Raw genomic sequence first — 26,544 nt, 5'->3', positions numbered from 1 at the left:
TATAATTTGCGGTTGCTATAATATTTGCATTTGGCAAAAACCAATAGTGTATACGTGACCATAAAAACAAACTGTGCATGTACTGCATACTTTAAAAATTGAAATTGGTTTTTTTTTTAGTCATGCGGTTTCCGATCATTTTCCCCTCACATTTTTTGGACGTGGCGTATTCTTTTATTTTACTTTTGAACTCTTGAAATATTACGGAATATTTTCGTATGTATTGTATTGAAAGTAACACACATTTCATACTATGGGAGATTTACGTCTCTTGCTATAGATTGTGTTTACCGTGAATCCTTTCTAATTTGGCATATATCCAAAAATTATCTTATAAAAAAAAAAAAAAAAAAATAAGTTTCAATTTGTAATTTTAAATTCAAAATGTCTTTTTATATATTCTACTGAATGAATATCAGTTTGCATTGGAAACAATAGTTGTTTAAACGTTGTGCTTCTCTGAGTATCAATGCAAAACAAAAAAATAAAATGCAGTAAATTAAATTTGTTATCACCTGGTGCGCATGCGTATTTTAAACAAATTAACAAATTGATCTTTGACAAACAACGCTAAATGAAGATTTGACTGAATTTATTCAAGTCAAAGATGATAAAAGAAATAAGATTAAATTTGTAATGTGGAATACATTAAATGTCTTTTTACATATAAAATTAACAATGGAAACGGGGTATATAATTTATTAAAAACATTTGAATTGAAAATGATACAATATGCTTAGCCTTGAACTGTTTTTAATATAAATGTAAAAAAAAATCAAAAGCAGTTTAGATGTTTATGATTTTTTTCGCTTTAAATGAAATTAGAAATAAGACAATCAAAGACAAATTCTATAGAAATTCACATAAAATAGCATTTTGAAAATATATCACTGGTTGTGAAAAAAAAATAATCAGTACGTAAACGAATATTTACAGAGATTATATTAAACAGGATGAATGTGTTAAAGTCGACCACAAAAATAATACAGGGACTGTCATATTTAAAAACGTGCAAAATAAGACAAATAAAAAAGGACAGAGACTCATTTAGGTATTTCAAAATAGTGTCATTGTCTCTTTCTCAGAAATACGTGACATGAAGTTCTGCATTCCAAACTTTACATGCTCTTTTCTTCTAATAAATCCGGTGCAATGTCTATTAACCGACAACATGATTGGTTAATCAGTGTAATGTGTCTTCTTTGCACCTATTTGACATATCATTCACTTTAGTTTAAAGGTGCAATAGTAGATGTGACAGCCAGCGTTATCTGTTACTCCCCCGTAATGCATTGGACGTATTAGCTTTATTTACCTAACTTTTTTAGATTTTTTTGTTGAAAATGCTCTTAAAATTACTGATTTAAATTTCTAACTTTTTATATTCGAGCGCCACTGTGGCGTCTTTAATTTGTAGATGTATCTCGCGCATGGCGTACTAAGTTGTAAGTCTGGTATCTTTAATCAAGTTACAAATAGTTTGGGCACTACATTTATCATAGGTTTACTGGATTTCTTCAATAAGTGAGGTGTTTCTTTTCCTTTTAGGACAGATTTCATAAAATTAAGTATTTTTGTTTCTTGAATTTTTTGCGGTTCCATGAACATTTAATTATGAAAAAAATAAGTTTGAAGTTATTGAGACTTTATAATTACATAGCATGTATGTTTCAGAAGAATCTATTATTTTGATTGGATAACAACGCTTGTGTGTCATACTAAAATCCACCTTCATAATCTCAATGAAGTTTAAAATTCATGCTGACACGTGCTATCAAAAAAAGTGCACATGTTTATGTCTAAAGAAATAAATGATAAAAACCGTTTTTGCATGATCATATAGCGAAAAAATGTAACTATCTTGAATGTTTCTTTTAGTAATTTCATAGGGTTGTAAAAGCGTTGACCATGCGCACATATTTAGAATGAAGCGCGAATGTACTTCGGTCAACGCTTTTACACCCCGATGAATTTACAAAAAGAAGCATTCAATTTTTAAATGAACGTCAGTAACACACGAATGAGATCAGTAGCTCTTCACTTTTAGTCTTGCTTTAATTTTTTTTAGATGAATTGATGACACATACAACAATAAATACGACAGACGCAAAGTACCATATATGTATTTTAATCTGTACAATTGTAAGGAATAATCTCATCATCAAGGTAAGTTAAGCAGTTATGCATGAAATGCAAGAAGTTTTGAGTTCCTTACAAAATCGTTAGACAAAATATAATATATCCGGGCATTCAGGCCATAAGTAAGATAATCAGAATACATATTGATTATAGTTTTACATTATCATGGTAAGATATAATAAAAAGATGTTAACAAGAAACCGTGAATAATTCCACGAGAAGAAAATGTTTAAAGTCAAAAGGTATAAGCAGATCGATATAACTATGCTTAGGATGATAATGAAAATGATAAATTAACCAATGCATTGTCCTCATTTTGACACTGAACGTGTCTTCTTTAGTGACGTACAACAAAATACAAAAGATGATATAAGCATGCTTTTTTATTAGTTTTTTTTTTTTTTTAATAGAAATGATTCCAATTTGACTTTGACAGTCTGCATAGGTCATAACAATTGCGTCATTCTCAATCCTTTAAATTTTATAAACATGGGGTTTTCAAAATAAAGTCTGTGATTACCTTCCTACACTTAATGTACTTCACACAGAGAAACAAGGAACTTATTTTGTGACATTTGTTCGTTTGTTTTGAGTCAATGTGTACACTTTGATATAATTTTATGACATATTATTAATGCATAAAAAAATAAAACATTTCAATTAAATCCGCCTTGCGATTCAGACATTCTTATGTTTTAAGAATTAGGAAAAGTTTGAATCAACAAAAGGGAAAATAAACACCGACTTGTTGAGATCATAAATCAATCAATATCGGAAATCACGTCAATTTCCCAATCAACGATTTGTAAGAACTGTCAAATTGTTAGATATATTTAGAATAGAGAAATTCTAAATGGTAATACATGTGTAGATAAGTAAATATTAAGCAGGGTTATCAGAATTTAAATATCAAAGTCATGTGTAATTTGTTGCAAATCTGTAGCAGTAAATATATAAGTTTCTTTTTTGTCGTTCTAATGTCGTGCTTTTACTGATAAGGCACATCAACCCCCAAAGAAGGTAATTTGTATCATGTTGAATTTAGCATTATTAAAAGTGTGCAATAAATCAGACGGCAGAGTATTAACGGCATTAAAAGTCCAATTTAATTTCCCTCAAATACATCTATCTGTTGACTTATAGTCTTCAAAATCATTCAAAGTCATTCTCGCTCTTGATATGTATATTATACTGTAATCTTGAGACATAAAGATGGGGTCAAAAATGCTAAAACTCTTAGGCCCTGTTCACATGCACACATGTTCGCATGTATGCCTATGCATTTTTGCACTTGTACTTAGAAAAAAAACCTGTCCTAGTTGTAAATCGTGCTTGTGAACGCAAATGCAAACGTATGCAAATAATTTTCCAAACAGTGCAATTTTGCATCTCCAAAATCTTGTTGCAGCAGTATAATTGGACTTACAAATGTATTAGGTGTATGTAACATGTGTATGTGACCACATAATAAATAAAAGTACCACACTTTTAAAACTCCAATCAATGATAAAACGGCCATCTGTCCGTCTATACACGTCTGTCAGATCGTACTTCAAATTTGGTTTTACAATAAAATAATTTTAATCTGAATGCAACCTTACTAGTTCAAAGATAACAAGACCAAAACCAGGTATAATTCATAATTTTACAATACACAGCGTTCACTAATACATCAGTGAGCGTGCGCGCGCTGTAGCTTGTAAATCTGGAATTGATAGTGAATAACAAATACAAGTTAATTCTAATATGTTTATGTTCATATGATACAGAAATCGCGAAAATACTTCAAATTGACAAATTAAAACAACAAAAATAAGGGATTTAGGAAATGTCCCTAAGTACCAAGTGTATGAAGTCAAAGTTACTATAAATAGACTGAATTAAAAGCAAAGAATGTTATTATAGTTAATAACTCCACAATCTTTATTGCGAGTGCAAGGAAATATTTACACAACGCCGGTCTTATGAGTCTAAACCTTTTTTTCTGTCCCCGGTTAAGGAGAGGGTTGCACACTCCTGAAACATTTACCTCGCCTGAGTTTAAGCCTGTCCTAAGACAGACGTATAGGGCTTCAATCCAGTGGTTGTTGATTTTCGTCTTCCTAAATATTTTACGAAAGTTTGGTGTTGTTGAACCGGGCACGCGTTTGTTTTCACTTTGGAATCGTCACATTTGGCCCTTTTTCATGACAAACTTAACTGAATACTAGGGAAAAGACAGAGGTTGTGCACTAAACAGTTTGATTTCATTTATCTAACTAAAAGTATACAGACAATACAGCCATTCTAGTAAAATGTAAAATCACAAAAATACTGAACTCCGGGGAAAATTCAAAAAGTCATTAATACTTTTAAAAATTGAATGTCCTTTAATTGAAAACAAAGACTCCTCTCGCCCAAAGTTTGAAAGTTTAATCATAAACAAGCAAAACGTATATTTGCAAGAAAACATGTAAGGTTCAATTATGGTTATTATTTAATGATTCATGTATATTTATTATTTAATGATTCATGTATATTTATTATTTAATGATTCATGTATATTTATTATTTAATGATTCATGTATATTTATTATTTAATGATTCATGTATATTTATTATTTAATGATTCATGTATATTTATTCCCAAACTATGAATATCCGTCTGATTGAAAAGCGCTTCCATCTTCAATAAATCTTTCCTGCCAGATATTAAAGCATATGCATGCATCTTTGCACAAGTCTATCCCCCCCCCCCCCCCCCCCCCCCCCCCAATTGATTTGGAAGTTTCTATTTATTTTGTATAACCCGGAATCACATTACCCGACTATCAAGTTTAATCTTAAGAAAAAGTACTAATTCGTTTAAGGCCATGGTGTATCATATGCAAACATCTAAACACCAAATGAACGCATTGCATATTTGTATTTATATATACATTAGCAAATTTGCACCTGTATATATTTGCATGCACGTGTATATTTTAACCATATGGACGGAATTTTAAATGTAAGTCTATATTTCTCAATTAATCGCTTCTGAAATACGTGATGTGGTACCACGCGTGTGGTGCATATTAACGTTTTCATTTATTTATTTTTTATATATTTTGGTTTTATACATATTCAAATAAAGCTAAACTATACGTGACTTTCAAACCACTTTCAGCTGCAAAAACTACCAGTATCTTCTAAGGTTGAATATCTCTTGATTCAATCTCACGTTGTAGTAATGTTGACATAAATTTACTAAAATGTCGATAGTAATGATCGGTTCTGAATTGTTTGCTGTGGTTCATTACTAGGGGTTTTCGATGTTTTCTAATATAGAAATTATCACTCAAAGACCAACTTCAACCTTCAAACAAACTTTTAGTTTTCAAAATTCATTATCAGGCTTAAATTCTTTTTACTTTAACTTAGTTATATCCTTGTTATTATGACTTTGTCTGTCTATTGGGTGCATGTTACTTCAATCAATATTATTCTTGTAACTTGCATGTTTCAATGAATATTATCCATATCAGTATCTGAAGTAGGCATATCTTTTGTAAAGTAGTATTTCCTTAGATTGCTATAGCAGAAAAACTGAACAGCAATATATAGCACTATCGGTAGATATCAATAACTAAACAGAAACCAAAAAGTTGGGTTTTTTTTTCAATTATCCTCTTTTACCTTAATCGCATTACTTTCAAGTACATACTATTTTTTGGTAAATTTTGATTTGTTTGGTATGTATGAAATATATACCAGTGGAAATTGAGCAATCCTTTAAAATTTTGAAAGTTTGGGAAATTTTAAATATGTTTTATATTTGACTCTTTATTTTTAACTTTGGATAGCTTTCTCCAATCTCTCGATATTGACCAAATTGTTTATCAAATTCACTAAAAAAAATGACCAGCCCTTTTCACGTCACATTATTTCATTTTTTCCCTAGTGAAAACTGTGAGAGTCATCTCCTTTATGCAAATTGTAAATTAAAACATTAATACTCTATTGGCAGTAAATGATATTGACGGTAAAATTGTTAGAACTACCTTAATCTTATATTTGTTCACAGCGTATAACTGATATGAAATTCAAAGTATTTTGAATTGTTAAAGGTAACATCTGATAGTACAAACTTTTCAATTCGTCTTAACTCGGCCGGTTCCGTACCATCATCTATATATAGAAGGAGAAAAGCGGATTCTACCGAGGATTGCCGAATGAAACTTTTCTTGTATTGTAGTGCAAGGGAGAGAATATGTCCAAGGCGGGATAACTCAGTCAATCCAAAAGAAATTCCAGTGATGCATGATCATCTAGAGTAGTCCTTCATATCATGTTTGTTGACTCTTTCAGAGTTTCTTGCAGGTGTATGATCGTTGGGAGTTACAAATGACATTTCAACTTTGAAATCAAAGGTGGTCTTTAAATCCCCAGTCCCACTAGACTATGATCGCACCACGCTCACCGCAATCTAAAATAAATTTAGATCGTGGTTAGGTCGCGGTATGAGCGGCATGAAAATGTAAATTTTCGTTGCTTTCACGATGCTACTACGTCCTCTCTACGCTTCTACAAAGATCCCGCTACGATTATACCACGTTCTCACCGCGATTATTCTGCGACCTCACTACGCTTATCAAGATCTTTCTACGCTCTTCACGTTCTCACTACGACCATACCACGAGTTACCCGATACATAGTTGAAATAAGTTTACGCATACACTAGTAATTCATTGGAGCAGGAAGTAGCACATGAGCCATACTTTAAGGAAGGAGGAAGCCGGTCATATGCTACTGATGTAAAAACCAGCGTCGCATAGCTATATGAAGCAGAGTTTACTACCTCACTCTCACAAAGCATACAATTTTCCACCGATTTGTGCTGAAGATGTATGCCTCTAATCAACAGCAGTCACATAAATAATCACCTGGTTCATCTGGAATTCCTGATAAAGTATCAGTCAAGATCAACGACATTATATTAGCTGCTTTTCATTATACTGCATCATCCGTTATTACACTTAGAGAGACATTTGCTGTATAACAGATATCTTGAAGATCAGATTATTCAGCGAATTGACCAGATTCTTGCTGGTGGACAAGACATGTCCTACTTAGTATACATCACAGCTACAGTATTGAGTTACCAGTAGCAGCAACAGCTGGTAGTCTTCACCTTTGATTTAATTTGCTTGTACCGAATATAAATTACAATAGATAGGACCCATTACTGCTTGGTACTAACATCTTAAAAGAATTCAAGGAAGATCTCAAGTTACGTTTTTGGCTCAATATTTCTTCAAGATGCCAACCTACACACCAACTTGTTCCTAACCTTTCGACGTGTTTTATTGAGAGAGAAGGAATTACAGAAAAGGTCAAACAGATTGGGCCTTGTGAAATCACCTGATGGAAAAGCCATCAAGATTCTTCCGAACAGAGATGTCATTGTCCATGGTTACACAGATCACGAGTTACCATACAATACAGTATATGCCATGCTACAACCAACCGAGAAAGCACCTATTCCAACTGACTTAGATTTCGCTCCGACATTGTTGTCCTACAGTAACAGAAACAACAGCAATATTCCAGTTCAAATAAGCAACTTCACCTTCAGAACAGTAACTATTTCACCGAATGCCATCTTATGCGAGATACAGCCAGTTTCAGAAGTCGATATCTAGATAGATACTGGGTTAGATGATGATCCTACACATAAAGTTACCCTGCCAACTCACTTACCAGATGCACAATTAAGCAAGGAAAAGATTAGATCAAACAGTTCAGAGATGTTTTCAGCAAGAGCAATAGATATTGGCCATAGTACAGCCATTCATTTCAGCATTGATCTCATCGACGAAAGACCTTTCAATCACTGACATCGCAGTATATCTCCAACCATGATCAATGAAGTACGTGACATCTTCAATAGTTTTTGGCCGTTGGGAATTTTTCGGCGCCCTTACTCACCATTATCTTTCAACGTTGTTTTATGCCACAAGGACGGAAAGCTGAAAATGTGCATAGATTATCGACAATTAAACCATAACACCTATAAAGATGCATAAACATTGCCGAGAAGCGGAGAAAATACTTGATGCACTAGGAGGAAATAACTTTTACACAGTCTATACTGTAGACACGAAGAGTGATATCATCAGGTAGAGCCAGAAGAAACCATTAACAACGAACAATGGTCACCGTAGGGCCCCTATGAATTCCACAGACTGCCATTTTAACTCGTCAACAGTCCAGTCACTTATCGAAGTTCGATTGATGAAATCATTGAGACTTGCACCTGAACATGTGTTTTATCAACCTTGATGACTGGATTAACTTCTCTCGATACATACGAAGAAACTTCGAGATAGTGTTATGATCAAAGAATTTTTTCAGGAAAAGGTGAAGTACATTGGTCATATAGTGTCGCCACCTCTAACATCTGCAGATGAGGTAAGACAGTCCTTTGGTTTTATTGAATACTACCGGAAGTTTATTAAAGACTTTGCATATTGCAAAGCCGTTTACAAACCTTATGCCACCACCTAAGAAGACGAGAAAACGCAAGACGAAACTATAGCCAGCTTATACAACATGGATATTTGGGAAACCACAAGAAGATGCATTTCAACAACTGAAGTCGTAGCTCCAATGCACTCGATACATGGATTTCCATAAACTCAAAGCTATTTGAACTTCATATAGATACATTGATGCTTGGACAAGGAGCTGTTTTGTACAAGGAACAGAATAAGATTGTCATCGCCTATACCAACCCAGGTTTGGGAAAATCCGAGACGAGACGAATTTCTATCCACAAATTGTAGTTCTTGGCATTACTGTAGGCAGTAATAAAAAAGTTCCAGGACTTCTTATTTGGCAACTGCGTCACTGTAGTAGCTGACAGCAATTCACTTACCTATGTATTGATGTCAGCTATAAACGTGATGCTATCGGACACATATGGATAGCAGATCTGTCATATTACGATTCCAAAATTGTATACAGACAGGAAATGTGAATGCCGATGCCGATGGATTATCAAGACTCCCAGCAATACCTAGAGGTAGTAAGAACACTCAGCCAGTCATTGAAGGCCATCTGTAACCTCCAACATGATCAACCCCATAACAGAGATTACCTCGAATGCATCTGTGGATCCTTCATAACCATCTCAGAAGTTAGTTGAAGTTAAAGCCTAACTATGCAGAGACCGATTCATCAGAGACTTGATAATCTGGATAAGTGAGCATGTTAAACCAGATAAACTATAGCTGAATTGTATACCACTCAACAAACTTGCTGTTTATCCCCTATTTGTGACATTTTTACCTATTGTGTCGGTTTGTTTTGTTCACACATTGTTGTCAATATACTAGTAATGGAATTTGATGCAACTGTCATACAAGTGAGAGGTTTATCTAGCTATAAAACCAGGCTTAATCCACCATTTTCTACATGCAAAAATGCCTGTACCAAGTCAGGAATATTACAGTTGTTTATTCGTTTGAGTGTTTGAGCTTTTGATTTTACCATCTGATAAGAGTCTTTGATTTGAATCTTCCTCAGAGTTCAGTATTTTTATGATTTTCCTTTTTACAAGGAAGATGTGTCAGATGCACTGCCTTAAAATGTTGTTTAAAGACATTACAGAAGCACCTAGACTTAACTATTTAAAAAAAGATCAACATTGGTTTTATAAGATATTTATTCTGCATGGATATACATATCACTTTGGGGAAAGTTTGACATCATACGCAAACATCCCATAACAAATTGAATGAATGTAATAGGGAAGGTACTAATGAAGCATCAAAAACAAAAATAATAAAAGAAAATATCATTAGAAGATTCACATTTCTTCTCAGGGAAAATTTTCATTAGATGACTCAAATTTCTTCTCTAGCTAACTACCATTGGCCTTCATTCTCACTTTGTGCATTTAAGGAATGATAAAAATGTCACCAGGTAAAAAAAAATGACAATTTTCTGCTTACATTAAAAATCTTGATTGATTATTTGTTGCTTGCTTCAAGGTTCAGGAGGATGCTGAACTAAAAAATATTAATAATTCAATATTATTACATGTAGAAAATGTATCTCAATCAAAATATATTACATGTATCTGAATCAAAAAATCTGATCATTTTTACATCTGCTGTAAAAAGAAACTTTTGATTTATCAAACACTTTCTTTCTGAACTTTTGGATTGAAATACACTTACTTTCTGAACTTTGATGAACTATACTTATATGAATCTGTTTTACATATACACTACTCCAAAACTGGTTTACTAACTATACAATGGACCTTTTCATTTGTACTGAGTTAGTACAAGTAACTGGAATGTTCTACATGTTCTATATATCAATAAGTTGTTAGTTATACATGAATCAGAAAAAGTTATACACTTGCAAGTTAATGGAAATTGTTAGCTTAAAATTTATATATGAAAATACCTAAAAAATTACAGCATACAGAGAGATTTAACGATGTTTAACACTTATTTGATTTTTCAAAATATCATTACCAATTTCATCATGTATGTTGTGCTTTGATTTAATACATTTTCATACAAAACAGGCATCTTATAGCAAATGCTAAAATTTTATATAGCTCCTCAGACTGACATAAAAAAAGTTCATATGATGGAAAATACAAATGATTTCATATGAAGGATAAATCTTTTACAAACTACATTCTCTTATTTAAAGCAATCACACTAAGTCAAGATAATTTTTATAAAGCTCTTACAAGCAAACTCCTATAATAACAAACAAGAACTTTAATCACAAACACAATGTTTATAAATCTGTCCTTAAATCTAACCTTGTGGTCAAAAATTCTTTCTAGCATAATTATTGTACTAAAACTGAGAAACAACCAATCAAACACTGGATTTGGTGCTTCAAGTTCAAATGTGTTTACTGAGTCAACATTTATTGCCAGGAATTTGTCTGTGGCTAGTGCTATTTCATAAAACTTTTCTGTCTATTGAAATTCTACTGATGGTTATAGAGTATCCAAATTTTAGAAAATTAGTGGGTCTTTTAAGCTTCAAATATCAATCAAAGACAAAAGCTCAGAGATGAGATTTAGCAGAGAATTCAAAACTTCCAAAGGTTTGTAAGACCATCATGACCATAGATAATCTGTTAACTGATAGGAAAATTATGTCATCAGGTTTTCCATTAAATTGACAGTGAAAAATATTCTTAACAAATTTAAAAAAAAAAATCTTATACAAAAAAATAAACTCTAATAAACATATACTTGTGTTTGAGGTTTCTTAAAAATATAATGCACTGTGCACAATACAACTAGTGTCATACCTTAATAATAGCACTAATTGTACATGTGTTCTTTTATATGAATACACATTCTTCATACATATAAACCTAGGTATTAACTTTTATGTAAGTCTTTCTTAATACACTGTAATAACAATCATACATTGTAAATCAACTGTATATGAAATTGTACTTTCAATAATTCATAATAAGTGTTATTCATTTCAATTCACAGTAACACTAGACTTAACTGAAGTTTGCAGCATTTTAGCAAGTAATAATACAATAACTTCATGTTTATTAAAAAACTGTACATGTAAATATCTTTGATGTTTCGTACAAACAAATAAAGACTTGTAGCCCTTTTCACAAAAAATCTTAAGTGTTAAATTAATCTTGCAATAAAAATATTTAGTTGAACAGTTAAGGAATATTTTAGACTAAAGACACATTTTACTCCTAAGATTTTTTGTGAAAAGCAGAGGAGATTTAGGGGGGCATGGGGGCCATGCCCCCCCCCCCTTTTTGGGAAAAAATTGGTTGCTTATATAGGGAATCATTGAAGCGTGACTGGAGCGGGCCTCCTCTCAGGTCATTCAGTGGGCCCCCACTTATGAAAATTTCTGGATCCACCACTGAAAAGGACTACAGGTCAATTAAATGGAACTTGTGTACAGACCATTTGTAATTGTTTTGTTATGTCATGCTAGAATTCGAATTTTGATTGGATATTGAAAAGCAGACACACATATATAAGACACTGTAGAAATACATTCACATCAAATAAATACACACAAAAACTAATATATAGGTAATAAAGAAAGTCCAAACAGAAAACAGCAAATATTTGCTATCAAATGATTTGTTTTTAATTTGGATGATTTTAACATACACCATGATTCATTTTAACATGATGATTCTTTATATAATGTTTCTATAAACTCCAATGTAATGAGAATATATTTGTCAAAATTTGATACATGTACATGTACCTCCTATTAAAGATAATAAATCATTATCTATTGAAAAATTTGACTGTTCAACAATTTAGAATTTTTGGTACAATATACATGTACATGTAATAATACAATGTTGTTCCATACAAGTATGTATGTGTATTAAATTCAATGTATATTGTTAATGTTGTAATGTAACTATTTTCCAATAAATTAATTATGTCAGAACTATTTTTATAAACATTTTTACCATGTTTATTTTACATTTTTTTGGTGGTTAAATTTTTTGATTAATTTTTTTTTCTGAATATTTTTTTTCCTTGACATGCTGCAAATGTGCAAGGTTAAAAAAGGTTTCAACAAATGTTCAAAGCTATAAATGAAAAAAAGCAAGTTGATATACATGGTATTTTTAAAAGAGTGTAAGATTTGAGTGTAAAAAATATTCTTATTCATACATCATTGTACAGGTACATCTGTAGATTACAGCCCAATTATACTCTTCATCATGTTCATGGCACAGACACAAACTTTTTTAAAAATTGATAATTTGACAATTTTGTGGTTTCTCTCTTTTTCAATTGTGTATACATCTGTATATGTATAACATGTACAAATGAATCTATAAACAAATGCTGGCATGAAGAAAATAAAATTTAATAATTTCTCTTATTTTGTCGTTATCATCACGATTATGATTCTATAAAATTTAAGCAGTTTATCCATGTTATCATCATGATCATACTTTTATTTAGGCCAAATAAAATTATTTGTGTGGTTCCAGTAACCCTACCTTCCCTACTTTTTCGCCTCAAAAATAGCCTACTCTAAAGATTTTATTGTCTTTTTTCATTAAGCACTGTTAAAGTCAGAATGTTGTTCCCATAGACTCAATGTAAAAAAAAACATAAAATAAAAAAAAAATCCCTACATGTACCTACCTACCCTAAATTTTTTTCAGATGTAAGTGGAACCACACATACTTTTTTATTTGGCCTTAACAAGAAACTGGTGAAAGTGGTGTAACTTTTCTATATCAAATATTTACAATGTATCATGTTTCTCAAAACATTTGTTATTTTTTGATAATGTACAACATGTACAAATGTACACATGTATATAAAACATTTTGTATGTATGTTGCATGGAAAAATGGTTACTGGTTTGTGTTCACCTGCAGAAAAATGTTAGCATTCTTTGATATAGTATAAATTTTCTATACTTGTAGTTTTGGTCTTTTTAACTTTTTTTATTTACCTGCATAATATTTATTTCATTTATAAAATCTTACCTGGAGTTTGGAAGAAAAGCAGTGTAATAACAAATATAAACCAGATTATTTCAATAGTCAGAAACAGAATATAATTTGTTACTTTTACAGTCAGCAATAAACAAAATTTAAATCTGGTTTCACAACAAATGTACCAAAAACATATTGTGTTGTCTTACATCATGTACAGGTTTTAACAATGTTCCTAATAATGGACAATTTACAATTCACATTATATGCTTTGCCAAATTCTTTGAAAAAGTCAGTTTATAGTTTTTGTGCAGATGAATGTGAGCTGATATCACATCATGCACAAACTATGCTGATATCACATCATGTACAAACTGGTCATTCAAATATAGTAATTAATAGTGATGCTCATATGTGTAGCACATAATGTTTAAGATACTCTTGCTTCTTACATGTACATTTGTACCAAAAAAGTAAATATTAACCCTTCCCTTTCCTACCAATTCCCAAATTAATTTATGGATAATAACCATCTGGAAAGACCATACAGTGTATGTGATTTAACCCCCACCCCTAGCCCTTCATGTACATTTTGAAGTATAAATTTACATTTGTAAAATGTAGCTTTAATAAATATAAAATTGTTTATCTTAATACAATTTAACCCATTAAAAGTATCTATACATGTACATGATGTACATGTATGTGAACAAAAATTTTAAGAAACTTTTATTTACAAAATATAAATTTTGCTTTGGTTCTTCTTGAGGTTTTATTTTTTAAACTTTCGAATTTAAGAACTGATTAATTTTAAAAGAAATATCACATTCAAAAGCATTTGATAATCACTTTACAATTCATTCTAATGCATTTCTATAAAATTCTCCAACTTTTTAGGAATCTGTCCTTTATATGATATATTACATTTTACGATTTTCCGTGCAGATAGACATTGTAGCGTCAAATAATTTAATGGTGAAACGATATCATTAATCGACATTCCCCTGATCAATTGCATGGGTGTTTTTCTGTCTTTGTTGCATCTGTCTAAGTGAGCTCCATTCCTCAACAAGGTACGTATAACCTCTGACCTACATGGGCGATTGCTTGAGGCTATATGTAAAGGGGAATTTCCATCAAGGTCAATAGCATTTACATCAGCACCAACGTCCATTAGAAGTTGGGCTACGTCGGCAGAGGGAAAGGAACAAACAGGATATCGTCCAACATTAGTTGTCTCCCTTGAACACGCCAAATGCAAAGGAGAAAACCCTTTAGTGCCGATAGGTTTCATGCGAACTAGTTTATAAACCACCTCTTTAAATGAATGCTCTTCTGACTTTTTCATAATCTTCTGTAAACGGCACATTAAACATAAGAGATGCATAATTATCACAAGTAATCGGCTAAAATGGCTGCTGTCTTTATCAGCTGTTTCATCAGCTTTACCTTTCTCTAATTCCATTATCGCACGTAGTAACACATTATGAATGTCTTTGAAAGCTATAGAGTGAGCTGGTCGGTTCCTCCATTCTGTCATCATAAACGAAAACAATTCTGCAAACGAAAGAAAACTACTTTGTGTGGTTGGACTTAAAGGTTCTAAAACTGTCTGCTGCATATCTAATGCATACATCCAGAGCATTATGCATCTCTCAAAATTACCCATATCTGCATATAATGCACCTCTGTAACGTATATAGTATGATGTATCTGGATGGGCGGGACCCAGAATTCGTTCACGCACTAAAAGGGCTTGCATTCTCATATCGTCAGGATCGGAAATAAGTTCATCTAATTCATCCAGATTTGTCACTTCTTCTGAGTTTTCATACGCAGCTACCTGTGAGCCCTGTTTTGGCTTTGGTAAGGAAGGATCATTTGACCGATCTTCCATAGCTTGTCTCCAGAAGTTGATAGCACCTAACATGTCTCTTTTTTTATCCACATATGTTGCACCTAGTAATTCTAAAGCATCAATTCGTTCATGTTTTGTACATTCCTGTCTCCCAATCAAGAATTCAACTATTTTCGAAAATCCTGCCACACTTGCTGCCATTAAAGGTGTCATTCCATATGCATCTTTTTCCATTTTTGCTCCATGTTTCAATAATAATTTCATGATGTCTAAACTTCCTGATTCTGCACAATCGTGTAAAGCTGTGTTTCCTGAAATAAGAATGAAAGGTAATTAAGCATGTAACAAGATCACAATGATGGTTTAAGTTGAAAGACTCCAAATTTATAAAAACACAAGCAAATTTTTGCAACCAATAATTCACAAAGAAATCTACATCACAGACATGACAGAACAAAAGTATTGGAATGACTTCAATTCTATACTGTAGTTAAAGCCATTTCAATTAATATTTTATTGTGAGTCTTTCTATGTTATGATGTTACACTATTGTTTCAGATAAGGGTGAAGGTTGGTACCTATTAAAACATTCAAATCCGCAAAAGACACCTATCCTAAGTCAGGAATCTAATGTTCATTAGTTTTAGTTTATTGATGTGGTTTATATAGATTAGACCATTGGTTTACATCATATAGACCATGTGGAAGTATGGCCTGCACATCTAGAAAACATATGATCCAATGCATAGATAGCATACATGTAGTGGCAGTGCAATTTGTGTGTATTGAGACTTCTAAAAAAAAGAAATTTTAAACTACATGTATATCAACCATGTCAACAAGTCTAGATCTTAACTCTGTGAAAGAAATATACCTATATATACCAGGGGTTCAAATTAACATTTGGTACTGGAAGGTCCAAAAGCTTTGACACTCCAAAGTGAAAGGTCCACAGCCTAAATTCCAGGTCCTACTTTTACTTAAAATATTTCATAGCTCAGTCATTTTTGTCAGTAGGATACAAAATTAATGATGTGCTTTTGGTGTTAGGCATTGTCAGTGTCACTGTTGTATAACATGTTTATTAAAAAATGTAATTGTCACGTACATGTATATATTATAAATTCGAAAGTTGTTTTTTTTTGGTACTGGGGAAGATGTCACTGTGGGTGGGTGTGTTGTCTCAATGATTGGTAATTACATGTAGTAACTAATTATACCATTATATTAAACAGTTCAAATTCAAAGCTGTTTAAGGGTATCATATCTAGTTGCCTTATTACATGTACATGTATAGTAGTTCCTCTATGAAAATAAAGTAAGAAACTTCCAGAAATTCAAAATTGATAAGACATTCCCACTAAGAATTGTAGTAACATCATGAATATGTTTACACTATAAAAACATCTACATGTAATACAGGGTTGGCAAAAACCTGGGTTTTATGAGTATTGCCCAGCCCAGTGGGAAATACTGGGAAAACCCGGGTTTTACTGGGTTTTAATGGGTAATACTGGGCAATACTGGGTAATATAAAATACTGGCCTGAATTTTAAAGAGGATTCAGTGATCAAACTCAGTTGCAATACATTTAAGATATTTATAAACACATTTTGATTTATAAATTAGTTTACTTGTTTGAGAGTGATGATACAAGTGTATATACATTTGAAAAAAGTACTATTCTTGCAACTATTTAACAAGTAAACATGTAGTCACACATTACACAAATATTAATGGAAAAGGCCTTTATCAATAATTTTCTTCTGAAAGTCTATTAAATCACCCTTTCGTCTAGATTGGTCAAACTGTTAACATAAATTCAAAGAATTCATTTTTCAAATGTATTTATCTTACATTAAGAATTAACAAGAAAATGTAAGAAAAATTACTTTTGCATAATTTATATGTACATCACTAATTAATAAGTAATTATTCAGATTAGGACATTGATATGTTTATATAACAATATTCAGCCTTTTCATTTCTATAAGGGTTAATGACTTGACCCTGTAGGGTGTTTATTTAGCAATATGATTGCATAGACATTTAAATTTACAATTCACATGAACACTGCTATAAAATGCATTTTTTTTAAAAGTTTGGATAGTTGAAACAATACATGAAAATTAACAAGGTATTAATAATTCGAAAATATTCAAATTTTGTATTCTGCCTACATAGAAGTAGTGAAGAAAAGAATGAAATTGAATTTTCAATCTTCTAGAAACATGACTCTCAATGGTTATCTGTATAAAATGTATATTTTTAGCTATAATACTATGACACTACAACAAGACTTTACTATTTTGTGTTAAAATAAGCTTAAAAAGTCTTATTGCCCAGTATTACCCAGTATTACCCATTTCTGGGAGTATTGCCCAGCCCAGGAAAACCCGGGAATTCCCACCTGGGTCCCGGGCGGGTAATACTTTGCCAACCCTGATGTAATATCAACATTTATTAATAATAAAGAAAATTACTGTCAAATAATTATAGCTTATGAAATAAGGCAACTAGATACATGTATGATACCCTTAAACAGCTTTGAATTTGAACTGTTTAATATAATGGTATAATTAGTTACTAATTACCAATCATTGAGACAACACACCCACAGTGACATCTTCCCCAGTATTTATAAGTTATTAATTGTACATGTACGTTTTATATATTATGAATTCAAAATAATCTTTCATTTTTGGTATTGGGGAGGGTGTCACTGTGGGTGGGTGTGTTTTCTCAATGATTGGTCATTAATTACTAATTATACCATTATCTCAGAGCTCACACGACTTTAAAATCATAGGGAAAAGTGACTTCTCTTTTTGAAACTTTATAATAGGGAGATCCAAGAAGTGACTACTTAATGATGGGAAGAAGTGGCGAGATTTGAAGAGAACTGCTCAAGGCACTACAATGTTGGGTTTTTGTAGTAATATGTTTACAATATAAAAACATCTACATGTATGCATGTAATACATTGTAATATCAACATTTATTAATGATAATGAAATGAAAGTCTGATTGCAAAAGTGCTTTCGGGTCGATCCGGCCCCACGTCGATCCGGCCCAAGTCGATCCGTCCCACGTCGATTCGGCCCAAGTCGATCCGTCCCACGTCGATCCGGCCCATATGTAAAGTCGATCCGACCCCAATAAAAAGAAATATTTCTAAGGAATAAAAATAAATATATATTAATTGTAATTCATAAATGTTTATTATTTTTATTATAATGTTAAAGGTGTACGGTAAAAAAAAGTAAAAAAGGCCTATGAAAAATATTTTTTTTAGATGAGTATAAAACAACTAGGTCATGTAGGTTGATTATGTCTTTACTACAAGTTTTCAAGATTATTGGGTATAATTATATTAAAACGTATATAAAAGAATTCAAACATCAACATTAATCAGCAGTAATTAGCATTTTCTTTCAATTGACTGTGATCCTAACAAGTCTTTCATATTGTGTAACATATAATAACATATACAGTAAAACCTGTATAAACCGGCCGGCTACGGGACTATGAAAAAGGGCCGGTTTGGACAGTGAGCCGGTTTATTCAGGTTTCCGTTTTGACCGGAAGTTAATGACTTGTGACGTCCAATATTTTGCATATAAAAGTTCTCTTTGCTTGTAAAGAATATGTGATCAATTAAAATACTTTCACTTCGTTTTCCATTTCCATTGTTTGCATTTGCATCATAATGCTCGCGTTGTTTGGATTGTGAGACGAGAGTTTCGATTTACTTCCATGATTATTTATTTGAAATGTTGGAATGGCCTATTAAAAAGCCAGAATATAATATCAAACGTAATTTCATCACTATCGAAACGTTGTCGTACAGTGTACTTTACCCATTGATAGTTGTCATCCGGGTGTTTTTCATTATCAAGGTCATTTGTTTAGGGGTTCACAGTAGGGAACCCAGGGTTTCGACATCACGATGTAAATTTCTTACGCTGCGATTTAAATTTGTTTATCCAAGTTACAAAACGTAAGTTAAATCCGAGATATATTCGGTGTGTCTTGTCGTTTAATTGACACGTTTATAATGTTTTAATAAATAATACATCTCACTACTGTACGATTGTAAGTTCACTTCACAGTTTAACACCTGACTAATTGATTATTTTGAAAAGTCATACTGTATAAACAAATATGTTTTGATTGCAATTGAAATTAATTAGACAAACCGGTTTTGACAGGTAAATAATTAATGTAATTAAGAGTATTGGGACTTCATAATTAGACCGGAATTCGGAATACACAGGGTCCGGTTTACAAGGGGTATTTTTACAAAGACTTTGAAGGGGAAAAAATGGGACTTTCATTTTCGGCCGGAATGTACAGGAAACCGGTTTATTCAGGGTCCGGTTTAATCAGGTTTGACTGTAGTTACATACATGAACGGTACAAGCCGATCCCCAAACTGATACATATAAACTTTGTTTTTCTTTTTAAGTTCTTAAAATTTCTAAAATGGAGAAATGTTGTTTGATTTGCCGAATCCTTTCAATAAAAGAGTGCTGATATCATATATATCCGATGTTACAAAAAAAAAAGTGTTATAGAATAGAATATTTTTTATATGTTATAAAAGCCTATGATGTAACCTGAAAAAAACATACAAATAATTATTATAATATACACCAACCAGAAGATCAAACTAGAAAGACCTTGTTGAAAAACAGATTACGTATCTTTAATTAATCAGTATTGGATTGAATTAAGTGATTACGAGTGGCATTACCTTAGTTCACAATCATCAGACAACTGTTGAATAAACAAACCAATTATAGACTAATGATTTGATTAAATAAGTCATTATTATGCGTTAAATTTTATAGGTCCATTGGACTGTAAATATTCATTTAGCTATTCTGTGTGTGAACTGAATAAAATAAAAATCGCCATGAAATTCAAAGTAAAAGTTATCATGGAAAATAACTTAATAATTTAAAAATGTAGAAACTGCGATACAAACAAACACAATAACACTAATTTTCGTATGGATTTAAAATAGTTCGTTAACTGGTACTCCAATACTTCACTGACCTGTTGTCATCCATCATCGATCGGACACTTTTTTTCAAATTCCATTTATACTGTTAAAGTTTGTCATGTTTGTGACAAATTCCTCCAAAATCTAGTTAATTCATATTTTATTATGGGGCCGGATCGACTTGGGGACGGATCGACGTGGGCCGGATCGACTTGGGCCGGATCGACTTTGGGCCGGATCGGTTTGGGGCCGGAACGACCGGATACAGCAAAAGTGACTTTTGCAATCAGACTCATTTCATTATCATTAATAAATGTTGATATTTCAGTGGAAGGTATTGGACCTCAGACCACCGTTTATTTTAATCCCTGAAATGATGTCATAAAGACATGGGAATTGAAGATCTTTTCCAGTGAAAGACGGGATTCCGGCAATTATGTACATTTGTATATGTGTATTATCAGCCTGTGTGATTTAATAGATACATTTGTAACTGTCCTATTAGGCTGTCCAAATATAAGACTGTGTACATGACTGTGGGATTATGTGTCAGTCAGACTGTACGATTGTCAGTATGTAGGGCTGTTGGACTATAGGTCTGACCCTTTTAGCAATATATATCACTTTATAATAACATGTTTATAAACATCCATTTGATGAAAAAACATATACATTTGTATATCAAATTAATTTTTATAAATAAGGTAATAAAAAATTACTATAATGTACCTTTCACACTTTTTCTATTGACGTCTGCATTTAATTCTAATAAATACTGAGCAATCTCTCGATGACCTTTGTAACAGCTTATCATTAAACAGGTGTGACCGTGTCGGTTTGCAATTTCAATATCAGCTTCATTATTTACTAGGTGTTTCACTATTTCGTAGTGTCCGTCGAAACAAGCAGCTCTTAGAGGAGTTGAATTAGTGTATGTTGTTTTGTTGACCCCTGCTCCCTTTTGTATCAAATACTTAACAATGTCTAAATGACCAGCAGCAGCCGCACACCACAAAGGTGGTGCCCCTTCAATTGTCTCTCCATCAAATGTCACGGACCCTACTTGTTCAATTTCAGCAGTACATAGTTCTATGATATATTTTACAACTTCTAAATGACCATTACGGCATGCCATTATCAGTGGTGTAGCCCCATTTGTTTTTGCGTGTACAAGTTTCCCTATTTCTTCCTTCGATTTGTGGTCGAGGAAAATTTTAAGACGATTCAATTTACCGTCCCGTGCGGCATTATAAACAACACTTCTATATTCCATAGCCTTCATGAGAAGGCTTTATTGATTAGGAGACCTATATATTGATAATTTTAAGGGCCTTTTGCTTGATATTGTGAGTCGAACTCCTCTCCTCGTTGCCAAAAATGTCAAATATGGCGAAGATAGTTTATCGCCAGGGGGCGTCATTTCCGGTTTTCCTTGTTTAGCTAAACACCGAATTATAAAACTAAAAAATATACTGCAACGTACATTTTAATATGGTATACAATCGTTTTAGAGGTTGTTTTTTTTTTTTTTATTTCTCAGTCGTCTCTTATTACATTATATTATGAACAGGCATAAAATATAGTAAAAGAAAAAGAAATTTGTACTATTATCATTATATATTTTTTTGGTAATCTAAGTAAGTATGCGGATAGTTAGTGATATTGTTGGTTTTTTTTTTCAAAACTACCTTTTTTTATTGGGAAAATATGCGTCATTTTCATCAAATTGGTAAATTAAAAATAAACCACAAATTTGACTGAAACTTCAATTTGCAGACCCCCTTTCAAGAGTCAACCCCTGCTTTGAAATAAGACCCCTTTTTGTCAATGATTATACATAAACAGACCCTCAAATCTGCACATACAGTCATTTTAGGCATGAAAAATGTTTAAATGAGTGTTTTTCAGTTTTTATTTATGCACAATTACTACTGAGACTGCACTGTTTTGGGAAAAAAGTTGTCTTTTTGGGAATAATTTTAAGCCATTTTTTTTTCAAATTGGGATTCTTTTCTAGAGGAAAAGCCTTTATTCTCCCCTAATTTAAGGCAAACAATATCACTGATAGTCCTCCCAGTAATCATTGTAATAATTTTGTAATCATTTGTACTAAATTTAACTTGTGATTATTCTGCCTGTAATGGGCGTCTTTAATTGACAATAAAATATATTTGATTTGATTTGATTTATTACAAATTTCCAAATATGAATTATCTAGTTTAGTTTAAACATATTTGATTTCAACTGAATTATACAGCAAAATGGATTAGACACAAGTAAATAATTATGAAGATTAGTTTTCTCCATAATACAATATAAAATTACAATAATACTATTAGTATAATTTAATGAACATGCATGTAAAGCAAACAGTTTATAGAACATAATACAAGTTATCATATGTATAAAAGGGGAGGGGGGGAGAGAGAGAGCGAAACAAAAAAGAAAAATTAAGAACGTTAAAAATAATAATTCTATGAAGTTTTTCTACATGACGTGTATTTTGGACATCCTTAATATCTGACCCACAATGTCAAGAAGGATCACTGGTCATTATTCTTTATTGTACATTATTATTGAAATACAAATAACCGGGTTTTATGGATAATGATAACTGAAGACAACACATTTTTATCAAAGGAGTAGGTCCGGTAAGGACCGATTTTGGCCTCAAATTTCATGTTCATCTGACAAAAGATGTTGACCACTTTTTAAACATTTAAGTGTCTATTTTATTTGAATTAATTAGTTTATGTGAAAGATTTTAACAGATTTAGTCATTAAAAACGATCCGATTCAAGCTCAAATATGAAAAATCTACCTAATATGCCGGAAAATGTCACTTTTCAGATGGTTTTTGGTAAAAATGAAAGTGGCCGCATCCGTGTTCATCCTCAACCTTTATATATGTTATGTATTATCATAAAATACAACTTTCATTTCAATATTAAGGATGAACACGAATGCGGCCACTTTCGTTTTACACGAAAACCGTCTAAAATTTAACTAAAATGCTAGAATTATGAAGACTTCAGTAATTTAGCATGACTTAATGGTGCTAGTACCGGATATATGTGCATTGTATTGTCAAAAACAGTCCATATTTATGTAGCAGAAGCATTCTACTGTCCAATAAATAACTAAAGGTTTACATTTTAACAATTTTGTAAAACTGCTATAATTTGGGGCCAAAAAGGGGTCTTACTGAACCTACTCCTTTATTGTGTGAATTTTCAAAGCTTTATATGCAGAAAAAAACCAGCACAATTGTAAAAAGAAAATGTTTATTTCAACAATCAGAGTAACACTCTCAGTTATTCACTATCTGGACTTGAATTGTATGATATACATGTATACCTATATGATGACTTTTATTTATGTTCTAATGTACTGTATCTACTTAACTTAACCAGAGCGAGCGAAGCGAGACAGATTGACATGAAAATGTGAATGAGCGTGTTAAAAGTTCGTAAAGCCAGAAAGTAAGGGCCTTGTGATTAGAAGTAAAGCCAGAAAGGGCCTTGTGATTAGAAGTAAAGCCTGAAAGGGCCTTGTGATTAGAAGTAAAGCCAGAAAGGACCTTGTGATTAGAAATAAAGTCAGAAAGGGCCTTGTGATTAGAAGTAAAACCAGAAAGGGCCTTGTGATTAGAAATAAAGCCAGAAAGGGCCTTGTGATTAAAAATAAAGCCAGAAAGCGCCTTGTGATTAAAAAGTCCAAAAGGGCCTTATGATTAGAAATAAAGCCAGGAAGGGCCTTGTGATTAAATATAAAGACAGAAAAGGCCTTGTGATTAGAAATAAAGCCAGAAAGAGCCTTGTGATTAGAATTAAAGCCAGAAAGGGCCTTGTGATTAAAAATAAAGCCAGAAAGGGCCTTGTGATTAGAATTAAAGCCAGAAAGGGCCTTTTGATTAGAAATAAAGTCAGAAAGGGCCTTGTGATTATAAATAAAACCAGAAAGGGCCTTGTGATTAGAAATTAAGCCAGAAAAGGCCTTGTGATTAAAAATAAAGCCAGAAAGGGCTTTGTGATTAGAAATAAAGCCAGAAAGGGCCTTGTGATTAGAAATAAAGCCAGAAAGTGCCTTGTGATTAGAAATAAAGCCAGAAAGGGCCTTGTGATTAAAAATAAAGCCAGAAAGCGCCTTGTGATTAAAAAGTCAAAAAGGGCCTTGTGATTAGAAATAAAGCCAGAAAGGGCCTTGTGATAAAAAATACAGTCAGAAAGGGCCTTGTGATTAAAAAGTCAAAAAGGGCCTTGTGATTAGAAATAAAGCCAGGTAGGGCCTTGTGATTAAATATAAAGCCAGAAAAGGCCTTGTGATTAGAAATAAAGCCAGAAAGAGCCTTGTGATTAGAAATTAGCCAGAAAGGGCCTTTCAATTAGAATTAAAGCCAGAAAGGGCCTTGTGATTAGAAATAAGGCCAGAAAGGGCCTTGAGATTAGAAATAAGCCAGAAAGGGCCTTGTGATTAGAAATAAGCCAGAAAGGGCCTTGTCATTAGAAGTAAAGCAAAAAAGGGCCTTGTGATTAGAAGTAAAGCCAGAAAGGGCCTTGTGATTAGAAGTAAAGCCTGAAAGGGCCTTGTGATTAGAAGTAAAGCCAGAAAGGACCTTGTGATTAGAAATAAAGTCAGAAAGGGCCTTGTGATTAGAAGTAAAACCAGAAAGGGCCTTGTGATTAGAAATAAAGCCAGAAAGGGCCTTGTGATTAAAAATAAAGCCAGAAAGCGCCTTGTGATTAAAAGTCCAAAAGGGCCTTATGATTAGAAATAAAGCCAGGAAGGGCCTTGTGATTAAATATAAAGACAGAAAAGGCCTTGTGATTAGAAATAAAGCCAGAAAGAGCCTTGTGATTAGAATTAAAGCCAGAAAGGGCCTTGTGATTAAAAATAAAGCCAGAAAGGGCCTTGTGATTAGAATTAAAGCCAGAAAGGGCCTTTTGATTAGAAATAAAGTCAGAAAGGGCCTTGTGATTATAAATAAAACCAGAAAGGGCCTTGTGATTAGAAATTAAGCCAGAAAAGGCCTTGTGATTAAAAATAAAGCCAGAAAGGGCTTTGTGATTAGAAATAAAGCCAGAAAGGGCCTTGTGATTAGAAATAAAGCCAGAAAGTGCCTTGTGATTAGAAATAAAGCCAGAAAGGGCCTTGTGATTAAAAATAAAGCCAGAAAGCGCCTTGTGATTAAAAAGTCAAAAAGGGCCTTGTGATTAGAAATAAAGCCAGAAAGGGCCTTGTGATAAAAAATACAGTCAGAAAGGGCCTTGTGATTAAAAAGTCAAAAAGGGCCTTGTGATTAGAAATAAAGCCAGGTAGGGCCTTGTGATTAAATATAAAGCCAGAAAAGGCCTTGTGATTAGAAATAAAGCCAGAAAGAGCCTTGTGATTAGAAATTAGCCAGAAAGGGCCTTTCAATTAGAATTAAAGCCAGAAAGGGCCTTGTGATTAGAAATAAGGCCAGAAAGGGCCTTGAGATTAGAAATAAGCCAGAAAGGGCCTTGTGATTAGAAATAAGCCAGAAAGGGCCTTGTCATTAGAAGTAAAGCAAAAAAGGGCCTTGTGATTAGAAGTTACGCCAGTAAGGGCCTTGTGATTAAAAATAAAGCCAGAAAGGGCCTTGTGATTAAAAATAAAGTCAGAAAGAGCCTTGTGATTAGAAGTAAAGCCAGAAAGGGATTTGTGATTGGAAGTAAAGCCAGAAAGGGCCTTGAGATTAGAAATAAGCCAGAAAGGGCCTTGTGATTAGAAATAAGCCAGAAAGGGCCTTGTGATTAGAAGTAAAGCAAAAAAGGGCCTTGTGATTAGAAGTAAAGCCAGTAAGGGCCTTGTGATTAGAAATAAAGCCAGAAAGGGCCTTGTGATTAGAAATAAAGCCAGAAAGGGCCTTGTGATTAGAAGTAAAACCAGAAAGGGCCTTGTGATTAGAAATAAAGCTAGAAAGGGCCTTGTGATTAGAAATTAAGCCAGAAAGGGTCTTGTGATTAGACATAAATAATTTGAATTTGAACTTACATAGAGATATAGAATGCGACAACTCATTACACTGGTTCAGTCCAATTGCGAACTGTAA

General features: G+C 32.6%; 1 protein-coding gene across 1 annotated transcript; it reads right to left on the bottom strand.

Annotated features, from left to right (window-relative positions):
- Positions 1 to 9,808: 9,808 nt before the first annotated feature.
- LOC139521217 (protein fem-1 homolog C-like) lies at positions 9,809 to 21,883 on the bottom strand. The gene is made up of 2 exons (XM_071314629.1): positions 21,201 to 21,883; positions 9,809 to 15,774 (listed from the first exon to the last, which is right to left on the bottom strand). Exons 1-2 carry the CDS (start codon positions 21,751 to 21,753, stop codon positions 14,468 to 14,470), a joined length of 1,860 nt encoding a protein of 619 aa, XP_071170730.1. The 5' UTR covers positions 21,754 to 21,883; the 3' UTR covers positions 9,809 to 14,467.
- Between the last annotated feature and the right edge of the window lie 4,661 nt (positions 21,884 to 26,544).

Source organism: Mytilus edulis, chromosome 4 (genome assembly GCF_963676685.1).
Source record: "Mytilus edulis chromosome 4, xbMytEdul2.2, whole genome shotgun sequence".
Taxonomy (NCBI): Eukaryota; Metazoa; Mollusca; class Bivalvia; order Mytilida; family Mytilidae; genus Mytilus; species Mytilus edulis.
The sequence above is the reverse complement of the archived record's forward strand: the minus strand, read 5'-3'. Positions and strand labels throughout refer to the sequence as shown.